At 42.2% G+C, this 18,944-nt stretch overlaps 1 protein-coding gene across 1 annotated transcript in view; it reads right to left on the reverse strand.

The window, feature by feature from the left end:
- Positions 1-448: 448 nt before the first annotated feature.
- LOC309556658 (uncharacterized protein) overlaps positions 449-18,944 on the reverse strand; it is a 34,651-nt gene continuing 16,155 nt past the window's right edge. Inside the window, exons 4-6 of the mRNA XM_082259114.1 lie at positions 14,982-15,038; positions 8,609-8,722; positions 449-951 (exon numbers count right to left, since the gene is read on the reverse strand). Coding sequence (XP_082115240.1) covers positions 832-951; positions 8,609-8,722; positions 14,982-15,038 — 291 coding nt within the window. The 3' untranslated portion in view covers positions 449-831. The remainder of the gene's footprint in view (positions 952-8,608; positions 8,723-14,981; positions 15,039-18,944) is intronic.

Genomic DNA, 18,944 nt, shown 5'->3' on the forward strand with positions numbered 1-18,944 from the left:
AAGCCAGAATTTTTGCAAGTTTTTATCAAGTTTATAGTGTAATTGTGTGCAGGATCACTAACAATTATGCATCATATAAAATGATCCGATGGTTAATGTTATTGCTTTTTTTTTTAATAGACCACTTCTTTCAGCACTTGCTTGCTTTGGGGGGTTAGAGGGCTTAAAATTTACACAAATTTCTGAGATCATATATTTAGTATGCTGAAGAAGGCTGGGGAGCTACTGAGTACAGGATAGTTTACTAGAAAAGAATAAGGGGACCCTATTTAAACATGGGCTATGGGCCCTCGTGATCTATAGTTACACCCCTGACCACAACCTTGACCACACCACAAAGGTCGATTATGCCAAGGGTCACCCAAACTCCACAGAGATGACATGGTGTATAAAGGTGATTTATGCAATAAACTGCCTAAAAAGAAGTCATATCTATTTTACCGGCACAAAAGAATTTCATTTTTATTAAAGAAAACATTTACAATAATGTGAAATGCAAACCAGAAATTCCCATTAGTTGGACTGAAAATGTTCATCTGATTCTTACAATTAACATTGGTATCCACCATTAAAATTAAATACAACTTTTACAATAATATGAAATGCTGAACAGAAATTCACATTCATTTTGCCTTGCACTGATAATGCTTATTGGATCCAAACAATTAGCTTTTTCAAACAAAAATTAGAAATGTATACATTTTACTGACATCTTAGTGGGTATTTGTTAGCCTTCAGCTCCTTAGCAGAACGAGGATGTGATTGTGGCCAGCATAATGCTATAAAAGGTAACATACAATGGAGAAAGTGCTTTCACATTTAGAATGTTTTCTACTCATAAATGGACACTTTCCATGAAAACGTTAGGATTATGATGATCCAGATAGATATTCCAAGCTCAAATGCACACAGTCCTAAAATGCTGGCATCCACTCGGTATGCTAGTGCAACCTGCAAGAAAACAGCATTCTGTTTTGTATTAACCAAAATATAACATTTAGTTTTGCTTATGTTCATTTCAGTGACTCAAAAATCAACTCTTTTTTTGGGATTAAATAAACTCTTCCTAACTGCTAAAAAAAACAAAAAACAAATTAAATAAACTCTTCCTGTTCTGTCTGTCCATGAATAAACACGACCCCCCCCACACACACACTCACACACACACCCTCTGGCGTGGCTAAATTTCACTAACAGTGGGAGGGTCGTAAAGGAGGATTAAGTACCAGGAGTGCATTACATACAGAATGCAGAGTTCAGGGTTGTACTACACACCGAGTGCAGAGTTCAAGGGTGTGCTTCCCACAGAGTGCAGAGTTCAGCCCTCCTCCACAGCTGCTCACCTCTGCATCCCCCATCCACATCGCACTTTCACCGCTCTTCAGCTCTAAACCCTGCACAGAACCCCCCCTCCACTCCACTGCCCCATCTTCTCCCTGACTCCTTAAAAGCATTTTCGTCAATATGTTATTTTTGCTGCCGTAATAAGATGAAGCACCCTGCTGGCTCTAGTACTTCCCCACACACTGTAGGCAGCTCTGCCTATCTCACTTTCAGGGAGATCCAGCACGGGTATCGGCATATGAGCACCAGGGAAAATTTGAGATCACAGAGGGTCAGCCTACAATGCGATGCCCCCCCACCCATGACCACACTGCAACCTGGACACCTGCATCTCCCTTGTCCCCTTCCTGCACTCAGTGGGATCTGCTCAGGAGATCAGATCTGTGGAAGCTCTTGGGAGATAAGCTGTCACTTGTAAACACAGAAGCTGGACTTCTATGCTTACAAGTGATAGTGGTGAGCGGGGAGCAGAGAGCCTGAGCCAAAGGTTCCACCAAGTTCCAGCTGAAAAAAAGCCCTGGTGGTATATATACAGTAAACCCCCGCTCCATCGAGGTTCAGTTTTTGCAGTCCCGGTATATTGCCTTTTTTTTCTATAATGTTATTTTACTATATAAATCATTGAAAATTAAATATTTTTGTGTTTTCCATAGTTCTTGCTCTGTCTTATGGCCTTTTATGTGTTTAAATGAGTTTCTATTGGTTTAAAAGTGTGTTTAAAGACCCTAAAATGCTTTTAAAAGTACAGTGACAGTAAAAAAAAAAACATGCCTACAGTGTATTTTTATAGGGTTTTTCTATTTCGCGGATTTTCACTTTTCGCGGGTGGCTCCGGAACGTAACCCCCGCGATGGAGGGGGGTTTACTGTACTACTTTGCATTTTAGACTCTACAAAACTCTGCAGGCCTATCTCTCATATTTATTACTCTTTTGTTATTATTTTAGGTATTAAACAAACCAGGGGACCCCAAACTTTTGAAACAAAGAGCCAGTTCATAGTCCATCAAATTGTTTGGGGCCAGATCGTGGTCAGTAAGAGTAAAAAGTTCCCCCTACATCAGTGGGAGTACAAAATGCTCCAGTGTCAGTGAAAGAAAAAAAAAAGCCCCTACATTAGTGGCCAGTGGGAGTAATAAATGCCCTGTGCATCAATAGTCAGCAAGAATAAAGTGGTCAGTGGGAATAAAAAATGCCCTTGCATCAGCGGTCAGTGGGAGTTAAAAAGTGCCCCGTGTCCATGGTCAATGGGAGTAAAAAATGCCCACATAGATTTCACACAGATTTTTAAATACATGCAATTAACACCTCTGTTTTTATTACATAATTTTTAAAGCAAATCTATGCTCACCTCCACTCCAGCGATGTGTTGACCAGGGGCTCCCTTGTTGATGGCTTACATCTTCAGTTACATTCTTCAGCCATTTTGATTTGCTATATAGATCAGATCAAAACGAGGGACAGAGGGAGAAAAATCAGGGACAGTTGGGAGCGATGGGGTACCCATCCATCTCCTTGCTCTGAACTTCCAACACTGCAATGATTAACAGCTCTGACTCTTGAGGCAGAATAGCAGTACAGGTGTTCTGACAGGCACACTCTCCCTCCTCGTTCCTGTTCCAATGAGAAACATACTTTCAATGATTACATTTCCTGTAACACGATCTGTATATGATGGAGAGAATCCTGTGACTCAGACTCTCCTCCATTCACAGGTTATGTTACAGGCAGTGTAGTCAATGAAAGAATGTTACTCAATGGAGGAGGAGATGAGGACGTCTACCATTGAGCCATCTCTACTGCTGCTCTGTCTGAAGACCCAAAGTGGTTAACCCCTGCAGCACTGGAAATTCAGAGCTAGGAAGAGGACAGTCATTCCTTCCTGCAGTGAAGATTTCTTCATAATTCAGCTGTTTGCACTACATGTGGCATTCTATATTATAGGTAAACTATGTCAAAAAAGCTGTAGGGATTTTTTTCTTTTTTTTTTTTTTTAGTTAAACTTACTTAAAGTAGATGTAAACCAAATTCATTAAATTTGATCAAGGCACATATATCTGTAGTGTTTACTTATCTCTCTCTGAGATTTGTTTCAGGGTGGGTGCTATAAATAGATTAGCAGAGAGCTGGTCTATTCACAGCACAGCTCTGCACATTCCTTCCTTCCTCTGCTTATGTGGAGGGGGTGTGTGCCTTTCCTCCAATCAGCTGTCACACAGTGTATGCCAAGACTCCACTCCTACTGCTGAATGAGGAAGTAAAAATTCTAACACGATGTTAGAATTCTAAAGAGTATAGAAAGCTAAAGTAAGCAGATATGCATGTAAAACTTATGTAGGGAGATTTGTTTCATCCCTGTGTATCATCTGAGGCTTTTCACTTCACTGGGTATAGGAGAGGGTTTACATCCACTTTAAGCTTTAGGGATTAAGTATTTGCCTCTAGGCATACCTGCTATTAATCTATTTATTATTTCCATGTATGTCCCAGGATGGGAACTGGGGTGTTAGAGTAAGGTAACCTTATGCACTACAATCTGAATTGTACAATCCCTGTAAAAATCTAATTTAATTTACCGAAACTTAATATGTGCAAACCTATACAATCCAAACATTTTTGAGACAATTGCACAGGCCCTTACGTTACATAGTTTTTGGTAGATCTAAAGAAGATTGCACAATCAAATCATATAGCATACAGTTATCTTTAGGGACCACACTATGCAGAGGGCTTCCTTATAGAGTTCAGTATATGAAACTAACAGCTCTGTTTTAACCTTTTGGCTGCTAGAGCCATTTTTGCGGTTTTTGCACACATTTAAAAAATAATTTTCCGCCTGAGATTACAAAAAAACCCCAAACATTTTATATTTTCTGAAAGCAGAGAGCAGGCATGTCCAACCTGCGGCCCGGAACCTCAGGCAATGCGGCCCACTGCCCCCTGACAATTTTTTTTTTTTGCTAGGGAAGAAGGAAGTCAGGTTGGGGGCACGGCCACAGCGGTTTCCAACTAACGGTAGGCAGAGGCTGCCTCGGAGGGGAGGGGGGGGGGGGGGGGGAGGTGAGAATGTGCAGTGTTTCTGACTCCTACCACCATGGCCACTTCAAATCACTGAAGTGGTCATGGTGGTTAGAGTGTTCCTTTGATATCTCTCAGAAGAAGTAAACTTCTGTATACTGATTCCATTTTATTTGATTATCCTCTAGTTTAATTAATTTTATGCGGGGGGCGCGGCGGCACGAGAAGGGCGCGGTGGCATTTTATTACTTATATACCTTAACTATAGTATATATTTTATATGCGGCCCGAGAAAATTTCTCTACACTCAATGTGGCCCAGAGAAGCCAAAAGGTTGGACACCCTAGAGAATAAAAATATGCTAGTTCCAATTTTTTATGTCACACGTTATTACCAAAAAGATCTAAGGAATGCAAAATTTCAGTAAAAAACACACACGTGAATTTTAGGGCACCAAGTAAATAGATACCAAAAATATCCAACCTTAAATTTGTGTGTGCCGGTAAAATGGCAACAAACTTCAGTACCCTAAATTTTCTATAGCCGAAGATTCATGTAACATGTGTATTGCAATCAACGTTTTTACGCGTAGGGGGCTCCGACGCATGCATTTACGTTCGTATGTGCTTATATGTGGAGGTGCAGGGCCTTAAAAAATGTTGGGGGGGATTTTATGTGCTTGGGTGAAACTTAATTTTTTTGCATTTTTTTTTTCATTCATAGGGGACAAAAAGTCTCCTATGTGATGTTTTTAAGGTGACAGGTTCTCTTTAAACATGTAGAGTCTAAAAGACCATGCATGTCTGCTTTTGGCTCCACTGCATGTTTTGCAATGCAGATTGCATTTCAAAACATCTTTTCCTGACTAAATTACCCAGGGACACCCAGAGCTTAGCCCAGAAGTGACATCAGAGACGTCGCTTTCCGGGTCACAAGAAGGGGGGGAGAGCGGACTTGTGTCTGCACTTCTCCTTTCCCTCCAGCCTCCGGCACCTGCCATCTTGCTCCCAGGCCTGCAGATGGGCAAGCGAAAGCCTGAAAGCATGGCGGGGTGGGGCACGGCGGTGGGGGTGGGGGGGGCGCAGGTATCGGGGGGGGGTGTGAGCAATCGGGCGGCAGGAGTCTTCCTGTTAGTTTCACACCCAATCCCGGTGCCTGCAGCCAATGGATTGTGTTTGAACCCCCCCTGCTGTCATGTCTGTAGGATCTGGCAGCAAAAGTGTTGAATACATATGGGTTGATTTACTAAAGTATAACTATAGAGGATAGCGCACACACACAAAAGAAATAACTATCAAATATAACAAGGCTACTAAGATCTGAGCAAAAATGAAGGATTTAGTCCCACCATATGGCCAGATCGTGCTCAAGCCCACCACTGCGTCAAAGTACCTCATTGTCAGTGGGTTCTACACTATCCATAAAATGAAGGATAAATCCAACCTCTCTTAACCATAGGAGATACTTACTCCTTACATGGGAGAGATGTGCTAGCTGCAGAAAACACTGCTTGAACTTGAATATATGTACTGTATATTGATTTTATAGATATGGCCATATGGTGGGACTAAATCCCCATTTTTTTTCCCGGGTTTTTGCGCCTTGAAGACTAACGGCCGCCACCAGGCTAGACAATTGTCCGAGGTCATTGGATCTCTCGGCAAACTCTCTTTTCTGATAGCTCCTTTGCCACATTGTCGTTTTGGCAAAAGATACAGTTGGCTCACTTCCTGGAATCCCTGCCACCGGCAACCTTGTTTACTAGACGCCTTACTCCTTTTGAGGATCTCTGTTCATCGGACTCTCCATTGCGCCACACCATATCTCTGCTCTATCGCCTTCTATCAGGTTCTGACCCGTCCTTCAGGCCCCTGTACCTGACTCGGTGGGAAAAGGACCTGGGGCTCTCTCTGTCGGACCACCAGGTGGAGCGTATTTTCTATTTCACCTATAAGACTTCACCGTGCTCCAAGTATCAAGGTGGTATTACACCCCAGCTAGACTGCATAAGATGTTCCCATCATGTTTGGCTCTCTGCTGGCGCTGTGGGGAGGAGGTGGGTTCCCTCCTCCACGTTTTCTGGTCTTGCAACCGTCTGCAACCCTTTTGGAATGAGGTATTGCGGATTTCGCAGAAGTTCACGGATCATACCCTCACTTTTAGTCCTGCTCTCTTCCTCCTCCACCACAATAGCTTTCCGCGGTCTTCCTATCGGAAATCGATCTTGCCGCTCTTATTTACGGCGGCTAAGAGCTGTATCCCTCTACTCTGGAAACAGGCACACCCTCCCACGGTAGCAATGTGGCTACGTAAAGTGGCACATATCAATGAGATGGAAGACCTTGTTGCGGCCGACAGGGGCACCAGAGAGAAGTTCCTCAAAAGATGGTTCTACTGGCATGAGTTCAGTTTTTCCGATGAATATAAAACTTTGATCGCCTATATGGATGTCGGCGGGCCGGGTGGCCACCCCCCCCCCCTCTACATCTTCACCTTCTACTCCTCTCTTTAGCGCTTTCTGCCGCCTTTCTCCACACCCTTCCCATCCTCTGCACTGTATTCTCTCCTTCCTTTTCCTGTTTTAGTGCTTCCTCTCTTTTGGGGATCTCCTTCCCCCAGGGCATACGTAACCTACCTACCTCTCGGTTTTTACAAGCGGGGCGGGCCACCGGATCGGTTCCTCTCTGTCTCCACAGGCCGGCCATTTGATAGATGCTGGCGGGGGTTGGGGTTGTGACCTTTCCGGAGGGCCTATGCCCTGAAGTTGGCTCTTTGATCTTGCCTTAAGTATTTATCACTGTGGGATCACTTGTCCTGAGTTATGTTTTTTTTATTACCTCCTACGTTGTTCTCTGCTTGTCTACTGTTTTTGGACATGTACCACTGCTATAGAATATGTTGTATGCCTATTACCTTTTTAATAAACATTGAATTTATAAAAAAAAAAAATCCCCATTTTTACTCATTTTGATCAGGTCTTAGTAGCCTTGTTATATTTGATGGTTATTTATTTTGTATGTGTGCGCTATCCTCTGTAGTTATATATGTATATTGGTTTTTATAGCAGCACCAGCTTTAGAAATGCATGTTTAGGGTGTGTCCCCCCAACCCTTTGTTTGTTATTGATTTACTAAAGGCCAGTAGGACTTTCACATTTGCAAGGGAAGTTGCGGTTTGCATGGGAATTTTCCCCAGAGCTTAGTCAATGTGGTGAACTTTCACTTTGCAAAATAATATCCAATCACGGGCAAGGAAAATAAAAAATAAATTAAAAAAAAAATCCTCCTTTTTGTTTGCACACAATTGGACATTGGAAGTCAGTAGAGCTTCAACCCTAAAGTGTTTAAGGAGCACTGGCTGTTTCTATAAATTGTTTTTTTTTTTATTGTTGTCTGTGTCTGCTGGGAAGGTTCTGTGCTCTCTTGGTCCATGTGACCATTGTCGCTGAGACAGTAATGAATATCCAAAATTTTACAGAACACCAAAGCAAGAAAGAGGGGGGGGGGGGTCTTTCAATTCTGACAACTGCCTATCACTTTGTAAAGATTTCTTCTCACTTTCTGTTACATTTCTGGTGCAAGATGTAAAGAAGTAGATCTCCCCAATGGAACACACACATCAACAAATAAACTGGTATAATAAGGTCAGAAAATGTGCTACCTGGGCAATCCATAGTTCTGAATCTGTAAATTGTAATGCCACTGGGATCTAGAATGTTTTTCTAAGCCAGTAAATGGTTCCAGGAATATAAAATGATGTATGATTTTTGGCTAATAGCTACATTTAGTGATACCCAAGCCATTTTCTGTCTAGGTTTCATGGTTTTGCTTTTACTAAGGCTGGCCATACACGGAGCACATTTCTTTCCTGCAACCACGGGTTGCAGGAAAGAAATTTGTTGATTAACGCATCAACACAGTGTTGAGGAAGGAATCCCTCCTGCCAGTCATTGTCTTCTCCAGGGAGAAGACAGTGATTATCGCTAGCAGCTACAACAGCTGCTAGCAATAATCGCAAGCGAATCTTCTACCCAAGTTGATTGATCGATCAATTTGGTACATTCAGCCTGCCCATTAATATTCCGCCTGCCCATTAATGGTTTGAATCACCACCGGTTCCTGCCGAACCGCCCGAGATTCGAACTGTGTATAGCCTTCCTAAATCTAAACTGTCCATTGACAGCACTACTCACATATAAACGTGAAGAAGAACTTTATTATAACATACTTAGTACATAAAAAAACTCACATCACTTTTAAAGTGTGGAAAGAGCTGCGGATTTGCAAATTCCACTGAATAAACGATAATAGCAGCCGCTGAGGCCAGCATACTTAGCACCACTGTACCAAGAGATAGAATTTCCTGGGGAAACAGACATAATGGATGAGGAACATATACTGTTACACATGTTTTATACATTATGCTAACATAAGCCATTTAATTCATATTTCTAAAAATAAAGGTAATATGAATTGTACATAAACTAAAGGTAAATTGTATTTATTATAAATCAAAGTAAAAAAATAATAAAAAAGCTATAGTAAAGACATTCATTGCGCTGTTTATGAGGTTGGCCAAAAAGATTGTGTCTGCTGATCACATAGCTCGGTATAATACTAGTAAACTAAAATAACCTGATGATTTTTTTAAAGTATTCCCACTACTTATTCAAAGTACAGGGCCGGCGCCAGCAATAAGGCAGCTTAGGCGGCCGCCTTAGGGCGGCAGGAGAGGGGGGGCGCTAAAGCCGAGGGTCCCTCAAGTGCTTATGCTGGCGCCGCCCTGTTTACACCTGCTCAGCACAGCCGACCCGTGACAGGCAGCACAGAGCTGGGTGCTGTGAGCTGCCTCCGCACTAACTTTCACTAGCAACAACGGTCCCTCCTCCTTCTCTCTTATGAAAGGCAGATGATAGTTTTTAATTTCCACACATCAGGCACATCAGGGGGGAGGAGGAGCTGAGTGAGACCAGGGGGAGGGGCCAGCAGGCACAGTGCAGGACTGCAGGAATGGCACGGATCTTCAGTGGAAGCATGGCTGACTGTGCCTGTTACACAGCCTGGTGCATGTACAGGTACATCATGGGGACCTTCTAGAGATAGAGGGGAAATAGATGAGGACAGAGAGGGGGGACATAAAGACGGAGTAATGGAAAAAGAGAGATGGGGGTAGTTAGGGTGCATGGGGACAGACAGAGGAGAGGGGATGTGACAAAAAGACATCAACAATAAGGCCCCTTTCACATGGGACAGACTTTACCTTGCTCAGAAGGGAATCTGTCTGCTGATCCCCCCCTGAGCAGAGCAGGAGGTTAACAGATCCGCGTCCGCTCCATTTATACCAAGCAGACACAGCCCACTTTACTCTATGGCCAGTCAAATGTAAACGGACTTCCCAAAAAGAGGGTAACGGATCCCCCTTCCATTTGTTTTTGTCAGACCAGATTGGAGGTAGGTGGGTGCAAATGGACATAAGTCCATTTATATCCGCCATTCCATAGTGGAGAATGGAGGGTCCAATAGAAGGGGGATCCGTTACCCTCTTTTTGGGCAGATCAGGACGAATTGGACCATTCGTGTGAAAGTGCCTAAAAGACAATGCGATATCAAGAATAATATCTATACAGTATATATACATTCCAACTGTGGTCTGATAAACTATTGCAAACCCACTGCAAGCTGTTTGCACCAACTTCAGTGTACCATGACCAAGACAAAGCACACACCATCTGCTTACCCAAAAAATGTGACTCCTTAAACTTATGAAGTGACATGCACTTGTCATCTGCCAGATATTTACAGCCACTTCACTCAAAAGTGACAATGCATTAAAAGTAGCTTTCTACCAAGAGCAGCCTTTCACCACTCCACCTGGTCAGGTACCAACCACAGGCAACCCCGTATAAAGCATACTATAGTGCATTACCAGGACATACTGCGCTGCTTTATTAAAGTGATGTACTTGCAGCAAACTTTACTAGGATAAAGCTACAAATTGTTTACTTGCCCTGGTATTGCACTAACGCGTGTGTTGTTTTTACATTTACGGGGTTCCCTTTGGTTGGTACCGGACCAAGTTACTATACCTGCAGTGTTGCTTTTTTGAGCGAAGCAGATGAAAAGTGCATGTGGCCTCATAAGTTTGAGGAGTCCATTTTTTTTGGTAAGAAAATGGTATGTGGTTTGTCTTGTTGATGGCACACCGAAGTTGGTGCAAACCGCTTGCAGTGGATCTGCACAAGTTTATCACAGCATAGTTTTAATAGATCTTGTGTGAAATGTGTGTTTTATGCATATTATTTATTGTACTAGCACTTTGGAATGTACATATATTAATGATTCTCTAGCTATCACACTTTAGCACTTTATTGCAGGACACAAATACAATGGATGTTTTTTCTTTGTTTATGGATGCTTATGTAAGATATTTTGTTTTATTGCAATTTTGCACATCTGAAAGCATCTTAAAAGCGTTGAAAATTATTTCAAGAGACAGTGCACCTAATTTTGTTATAGCAAAAGTTTTGGTTGTTGATGTATGGACGCCTTTTAAAGTGCTGCTTTCCCATATGTGATATTGATTTGCATTTGCACTCCTATTTTTATTTTTCATTTGTAGTTTTCACATGCACAAAGCACAGAGGAACATACATATATAAAAACAGTTGACATCTGATGTAAGGGGGCTCAGAGCCCTCTTTTATCATATTTCCCAATTACAATGTAAAACTCTGCGGATTCTGATAAAAAGGGTTATTCAGACAGGCACTGAGTCCTGTCCTACATGCATAGCTGCTGTCTGCTGTGTGTCCATCCATTTTGGAGCTGTGTGCAGACAGCCTAAAGAAGTGGATGGAAATGCAGCAGCTGCCTTCAGATGTGTGCATCTGCTCCTGCCTCCATGTCAAATTTTGAAATGCAATTTTCTCTGTGCAGCCACTGTGTCTGCATCCATTTCTATAGGCTGCCTGCACGCAGCTTCAACATGGATGTATACACATCAGACAGCGGCTCAGTATGGAGGACTGGTCTGAATGAGCTCTAAGGGGGAACTCCAGGGACTCTGATGTAAGGGGGAACCCCGGAGACTCTGATGTAAAGGGGAACTCCGGGGACTCTGATGTAAGTCAGGCTCTGGGAAATGTAATTCTAGGGCCGGAATGTCGGGAACTTTCATGTAAAGGGAACTCTGATGTAAGGGGGCTCTGGGAGCCTTGATTGTAAGGAAGGAATGCAGGAGAACTCTGTTGTGAAGATGGACTTCTGGGGACTTTGATTTGAGAAAAAAATCTGTGCACAGGGGAAAGCTGATTTAAGGGGGGGGCACTAATGTACAGAGGGAATGCTGGGGGCTTTGATTTAGGGGGAACTCTGTGGACTCTGATGTGAAAAGGGGCTCTGGTGTAAAGGGAGAAAACTGAAGACTCTGAGGTAAGGTGGGAGTCTATGGACACTAATGCAAGAAATGGGAATCTGGGCACCCTAATGTATAGAGAAATGGTGGGGACTTTGATGTCAGGGGGGACACTGGTGTAAAAAGGAATTCTAATGCGCAAATAAATTGTATACCATATGGGGGTGGGAGGTTGCATTGTGAAGAGAAGGGGGTGCTGCCAGGACGGTGCGATTGGGGGGGGGGGGGGCACCAAAATGCACCTTTGCCAAAAGTAGACAAGAATCCTTGCATCGGCCTTGTCAGAGTAACTTTTTGTATTACTTTGCAAAGTTTCTGGTTCATCTCGTAGCCTTTGAAATGCCAGTACTTCTAGGTGTGGAGGAGAGTGCAACCTTCTCCTGTTCCTCCCATGATGCAGTGGATAATCATTATCCCTTTGTACAAGAAAAAAAATGCAAGTAGCATAAGACCAAAAGGATAAAAGTCCAAATCAATTTATTAGTATGTATGAAAAAAAAGCTAATGTGTTTTGGGGGTTAGAAAAAAAACTTCCCCTTTTTCAGGGTTTCAGGTAAAAGAAAAACCTTGAATTGACTCATAATAGAGTTTTCCTGTGTGAATTTGTGTAGGGAAGCTAACTGCTAGATCTGGAGACGTATTGGCCAGCAGTATCTGCATGAGCAATCAAGATCCCTGTGTAAGCTCTCTTTGCTTTGGTTGGTGAACAGGGAAACAGAGGAGCATGGCAAAGGTAGGATCAGTAACAGAGGAGGAGGGTTAACAAGAGCAGCTGGTAAAAGTTACACGTTCATTTTAACGATTAATTGATGCAAATGGCCATAACAAACTATTTCTTAAGCCAAATTCAAATAAAGCCATTTAAAGGGTAACTCCACTTTCGTGGGGAAAAAAAAAATCAGCAAATAAAGAAAAAAACAATATAGCGTATACAATTGCAACACAAATCATATTGTAATTGAATGTTATTAAAAATGACCTTTCCGTTTTAATCTGCAGCTGTTGTAACTTTCTGAAAATGCAATGCAATATGGCTACCTGGAGGTGATCTGTAAACATAATGTGTACTGGCCACTCCCCAGAAACATCATTTCCTGCTTGTGTGATTGGCTCACCAATTTTCCCAGAAATCTGCCTAAGATACAAGTCAGATTTCTGGCATCCCCTGCAACAGGTCATTTTTGGTGAGATACTCCCAATAGGAACACGTCTAAAGGGATGCAGGCCCTGCAGCTTTTCTCATTAGAGCCCTGCAGTTGCATAGCTGATAGATAATTATGAAACCACTCCCATTTGATCCACTCAGCACAGAGGCACAGAGGAACAAACAATGATTTCTTCAGAATAACAAAAGGTAGGAATCTGCAACAAAGTTTGTTAAAAATCCTTGCAATGTACATAGATCACCCAGAGGGGAATGTTTTTCTCTCAACAAAAGTGGAGTTACGCTTTAAGAACAAACACTTTTTCATGCTTTACAAAGAAAATGGTCTCATTTTGTTCCTTTCTTCCCAACAGCTGAAGAGATTATTTTTTATCTGTTACTCTTACAAGCTGGCCACTTTTTAATTTTTTTTACCTAGGCGGCAAGGTACCTTAAAGTGGATGTAAACCCCATTCACGAAATTTGACCTGGGCACATATAGCTGTAGTGTTTACTTATCTCTCTCCAAGCCCTAAGTCCCATGTCTTTCTGCTGCTCCATTCCTCTGTTATCAGCATGATAACTTCTGACAAGTTCTCCGACACGGGAGATAAAAGCAACTGGAAATTTGTTTTGTGATGAGTGCATAGAGATAGATTAGCAGAGAGCTGGTCTATTCACAGCACAACTCTGCACATTCCTTCCTTCCTCTTCTTATGTGGAGGGGGTGTGTGCCTTTCCTCCAATCAGCTGTCACACAGTGTATGCCAAGACTCCACACCCAGTGCTGGAACAGGAAGAAAGAATTCTAACACGATGTTCACATTCTAAACAGTGTAGAAAGCTGAAGACAGCAGATATACAAATAAAATGTATTTACAGAGATTTGTTTCATCTCTGTGTATCATCTGAGGCTGTTCACTTCACTGGGTAATTGTGAGGATTTACATCCACTTTAATGTCACAATGTACTGTCTAAAGCATGCTATCTGCTTTACATTAGTACACAGAACAAAATCAAAGGAAAAGAGGGATGGTTTCATGCTTCACGAACGCTAGTGAAATTACTCTCATGAATGAACACACACATCATCCTGTAGTTGATTTGTTGACTTTAGCCTATAACGTCCACAAAAAGACAAAAAAATAAACATTTTTATCAAAATAAAAAACAGAAAAAATAGTTATAGTTTGTACATTGTGAGGTCTGGTACTGTCCCACCTTCACCGTGCTGCCCACAAACATTGGCCTACATGTGTTAAATTCAGCCTTTATACAGAAGTTGCATGAAACTGGCACAGATTGGTCAACAGACCACACTGTATCCGCTCCTGTATCAGAAAATAGCAGTACATACAACCAGCAATAGGGTAAGCAAGAGAAATGTGACAAAGAGGCTGAATTTATTTGTTTAATATAAAATAAATAGAAAACCTGGTAAATGCATTTCATTTAAACAGCTCCCCACTATGACCAAATTAGTTTATCTGCTTATTTTCTTTCCTTTCCTCGCTTTCTTCCTTACTGTAAGCCGTAAGGGATACATTGTAATCTATTTATTATTGATGCTGTACTCATTGACCTTTAGCCCCCATTCACACTGGGGCGACCTGTGAGGCGACCTGGTCGCCTCACAGGTCGCCGCAGGTCGCCTCCCATAGGGAAGCTGCGGACCCGTTCTGATAGGAGCGACACAAGTCGCTCCGACTCAGAAAAAGGGTCCGGAGCTTCTTTGGGGCGACCAGGAGGCGACCGCCATAGACTTCAATGTTACGAAGTCCGTGGCGGCCGCTCCGAGGTAGCGGCGCGCTGCTCGCACCGCGACCTCGGAGGTCGCGGTGCGAAGTAGCGTCGCCCCAGTGTGAATGGGGGCTAAATTTGTCACCATACCATACAGACACCATACATATATTATCTGGGCCCAGTATGAGTGGCCTCAGTCTACTGAGTACACTCAATACTCTGAGCTGTGTATCCCTTCTTTCTACGTTATTGTTTGAAAATGAGAAAAATCTAAATTTTTTTTTTTTTTTTTTTACAAAAAATGCATTTCATTTACTTACCAGTTTAGCTGTCTGCCTTCTGATCAACAAGCAAAGGGAAACCCCAGATATAAGGAACTTCAATCAAGCAGAAAAAATATATATATTATTATAGGAGCCAACAAGTAATAAAGAACAGAAGCCCAACACAACAGGGAGTATTGCTGATTAGTCCTGGTGCAGCTGTAATTTTACACAATTTTAGTAGCAGTATAATTATCCCCAAAGAGACTAATGGAAGGAGCAATAGGAAAAAAAGGTTGCAAGTTATCATTGTAAGGAAATCTGAAAGTTGGATTCTGGAATATTATTTCCTTAAACTGCACAATACATTTAAAACAAATGTTTTAATTAGACCTAATGTGGAGGCTGCCTCCTGTACAGCATTGGGGCAATAATGTGTCTAGAAGCCCCTATTAATTCTGCATGCACACTGGATTCACCTCTATTCCATAGGGCAGTGATCCTCAAACTGCGGCCCTCCAGCTGTTGTGGAACTATAGGTCCCTTGAGGCATTGTAAAACTGATATTCACAGACATGACTAGGAATGATGGGAATTGTAGTTCCTGAACAACTGGAGGGCCATAGTTTGAAGACCCATACCATAGGGGTTAGGCTCACTGCATCCAAAATTTAGGTAAGCTTTATTTCACAGACATAACTGAAATCTACTTGGCTATTAAAGACTTTAAGTAAAAGTAAGCTTTTAATTACACTAATTATATAAGAGCTTGCTCTAGGCTGCGCTCATACCTGAGCAGGGCAATGTTTAGCCTTTTTGACCTTTTTGCATGCATATACAAGCATTTTAAGTGAGTATCTTATATGTGCATTCAAGCTTCAGGCATTTTTATTTAACCACTAGAAAGCACCTGGAGAGGAGGCAAGCTCTTACAGGCTAAAAAAACGCATGAAAAAATGTTCAAAAACACTTGAATTGAGCATTTACAGGCGTTCTTATTGAAGTTTATGCGGCCCAAAATTCTCAAATCTGCCTCAAAAGTAGCCTGTGTAGCTTTTGGAGCATCAGGTGTTGAGCAGAGCTACAGCCATCTGAGCGCTTAGCATTTAATTACATAGGATTTTTTTGTTTTTTTGAGAGGTTTGGACCTTTGAGCTTCAGCTGAGGTTCACACTGGTGTAGTGCAGCGAACTGCATATGATTCAGACAGGAATCGCACCTCATTCCTGTTAAAATCACATGCGATTCTTTGCAGTGCAATTAGAGCCCATTCGTTTTGTATGGCTCAAATCGTACTGGATCCATACAAAAATGGTGCATGCACATTTTTTTTTGCTGCACTAAAATCGGATTGCATGGGTGTGGATACCCATGTGATATAATTCTGTCAATCGCACAGTGTTTTGCGAACCGTTTTTGGTGTGTTGTTAACTTAACACTGACATCCGCAGCAGTTCACATGAATGGAGTGCGATGGTGATGCACTGAGGGTGGAAAACGCACAAGAATCACTGCGAATCCCGTACCACACCAGTGTGAACCTAGGCTTAAGTTACAAAATGCTCAGGTGTGAATGGGGCCTTTGTAGTTTTCTGCTCATTTCTCTATGCCTGACTATGCTAAATGCATAACTAAATGCAAAACACTTTTTTTTTGGTTTTGGAAAGAGTAGATATGGATTGGAACCCCTGTCAGCTTTTTTTGCTGTCTGTTCCCCTGTTAAGGAGATTCACCCTCTCTTATTGTCCTGTTTATTATTATCATTGAAAGTGAAAGTAAAAGAAAATCCCAAATTTTTGGTTGTCCCCACAAAAGTAATAGAGGGGAAATCTTCAAATGGGACACTAGTTCTGGTGACCTGGGGGTCCCCAAGGAATTCCCTTAATTTGCAGGGTTTTCCTCTCACTTCACTTCCTGTCCCATAACCAAACTGGAAGGGAAATCTCTGCAATGGGACACAGATGGCGAAAAAAAATCTGACGGGGATTATAACCCTCCCTTAGCCTATACCAGTCATGTCCAAAGTCCGGCCCGCGGGCCAGTTGCGGCCTGTCCTTTCGTTTTGTACGGCCCCCTGAGACACTGCTGGCTTTTGTCAATGCCTCCTCACATCCCCGCTCCGATGCGATGGCTCGGGGGTGGGGCCTCCCTCGGCAGCTCCCGAGTCCCGCCGAGTCCCGCTCCACCCCCCCGCTCGGCTCTATCTGCCCGGCGCCGCCCACAACTGCGCAGGAGTGCAGAATGCCTTCTCTCCTTTACCGCACACAGCCACCTGTAGGAGTCGACCAAGGATCCTGTGGAGTTGACTGAGGAGATGTCACTTCTACAATCCTACTGCCTGTTTCTGTAAGTGTGATATATGTGTATGTACAGTATGTGTGTATGTATGTGTATGTATGTGTATGTATATGTATGTATGTATGTATGTATGTATGTATGTGTGTGTGTGTGTGTGTGTATGTATGGAGCTGACCAAGGAGGTGTCACTTCTACAATCCTACTGCCTGTTTCAGTAAGTGTGGTTTTATTAATAAAGTACTGATGCTTATTATTTCCTATATATATATATATATATATATATATATATATATATATATGTGTGTGTGTGTGTGTGTGTGTGTATGTGTGTGTATATTTAATTTTAATGGTTCAAATGTCAGGCAAAATGGTCGGCCCTCACGCATGTTAACTTCATCAAATCTGGCCCCCTTTGAAAAAAGTTTGGACACCACTGGCCTATACTGTAGTTCTACTTTAACATACAGAATCCCATTCTTTCTAATATTCCCTTGTCATACTCCGTTGCTCTGCACTCTATTCCCTATGTTTAAAAAAAAATATATATATATATATATATATATATATATATATATATATATATATATATATATATATATTTTTTTTTTTTATGTATTCAGTAATTTTTCCTCCTATAGACTGTAATGGGAGTGCCTGTAAACTTGCAATACATGCAGGTTTTAAAAAGGATAACTTATCTCCTCCTATAGAACTACTGTCCTCTCTGTGCCCGGTCTAGGATACAAACTCCTGCAGCTGGATATGAATGCAACAATGCAATTTAAAACCTCTATAATAGCATTATAATGCATTTCTGTCGATTTTGAATGTCACCCAATAGCACATACACTAGATTACCAAATGTATTGGGACTCCTGCCTTTACACACACATGAACTTTATTGGCATGCCAGTCTTAGTTCATAGGGTTCAGTATTACATTGGCCCACCCTTTGCCACTATAACAGCTTCAACTCTTCTGGGAAGGCTGTCCACAAGGTTTAGGGGTGTGTCTATGGGAATGTTTGACCATTCTTCCAGAAGAGCATTTATATTAGGTCAGGCAATGATGTTGGAGGAAAGGCCTGGTTTGCAGTCTGCACTCTTATTCATCCCAAAGGTGTTCTATCGGGTTGAGGTCAGGACTCTGTGCAGGCCAGTCAAGTTCCTGGACCCCAATCCATGTCTTTATGGACCTTGCTTTGTGCACTGGAGCGCAGTCATGTTGGAACAGGAAGGGCCAACCCCAAACTGTTCCCTCAATGTTATGCACATGAAACTGTCCAAAATTCCTTGGTATGCTGACACCTTAAGAGTTCCCTTCACTGAAACTAAGGGGCCAAACCCAACCCCTGAAAAACAACGCCACACCATAATCCCCCCTCCACCAAATGATTTGGACCAGTGCACAAAGCAAGGTCCACAAAGACATGGATGAGTGAGGTTGGGGTGGAGGAACTTTACTGACCTTAACCTGGTAGAACGCCTTTGGGATAAATCAAAGCCAGAACATTCCCATAGACACACACTCCTAAACCTTGTGGACAAACTTCCCAGAAGAGTTGAAGCTGTTATAGTGGCAAAGGGTGGGCCAATGTAATACTGAACCCTACGGACTAAGACTGGGATGCCAATAAAGTTCATGTGTGTGTAAAGTCAGGAGTTCCAATACTTTTGGTAATAAAGTGTACTTTTTTGGTACATAATAAAAAATTATTACGAT

The sequence above is a fragment of the Pelophylax lessonae genome (genome assembly GCF_965119305.1).
Source record: "Pelophylax lessonae genome assembly, chromosome: 5".
NCBI lineage: Eukaryota > Metazoa > Chordata > Amphibia > Anura > Ranidae > Pelophylax > Pelophylax lessonae.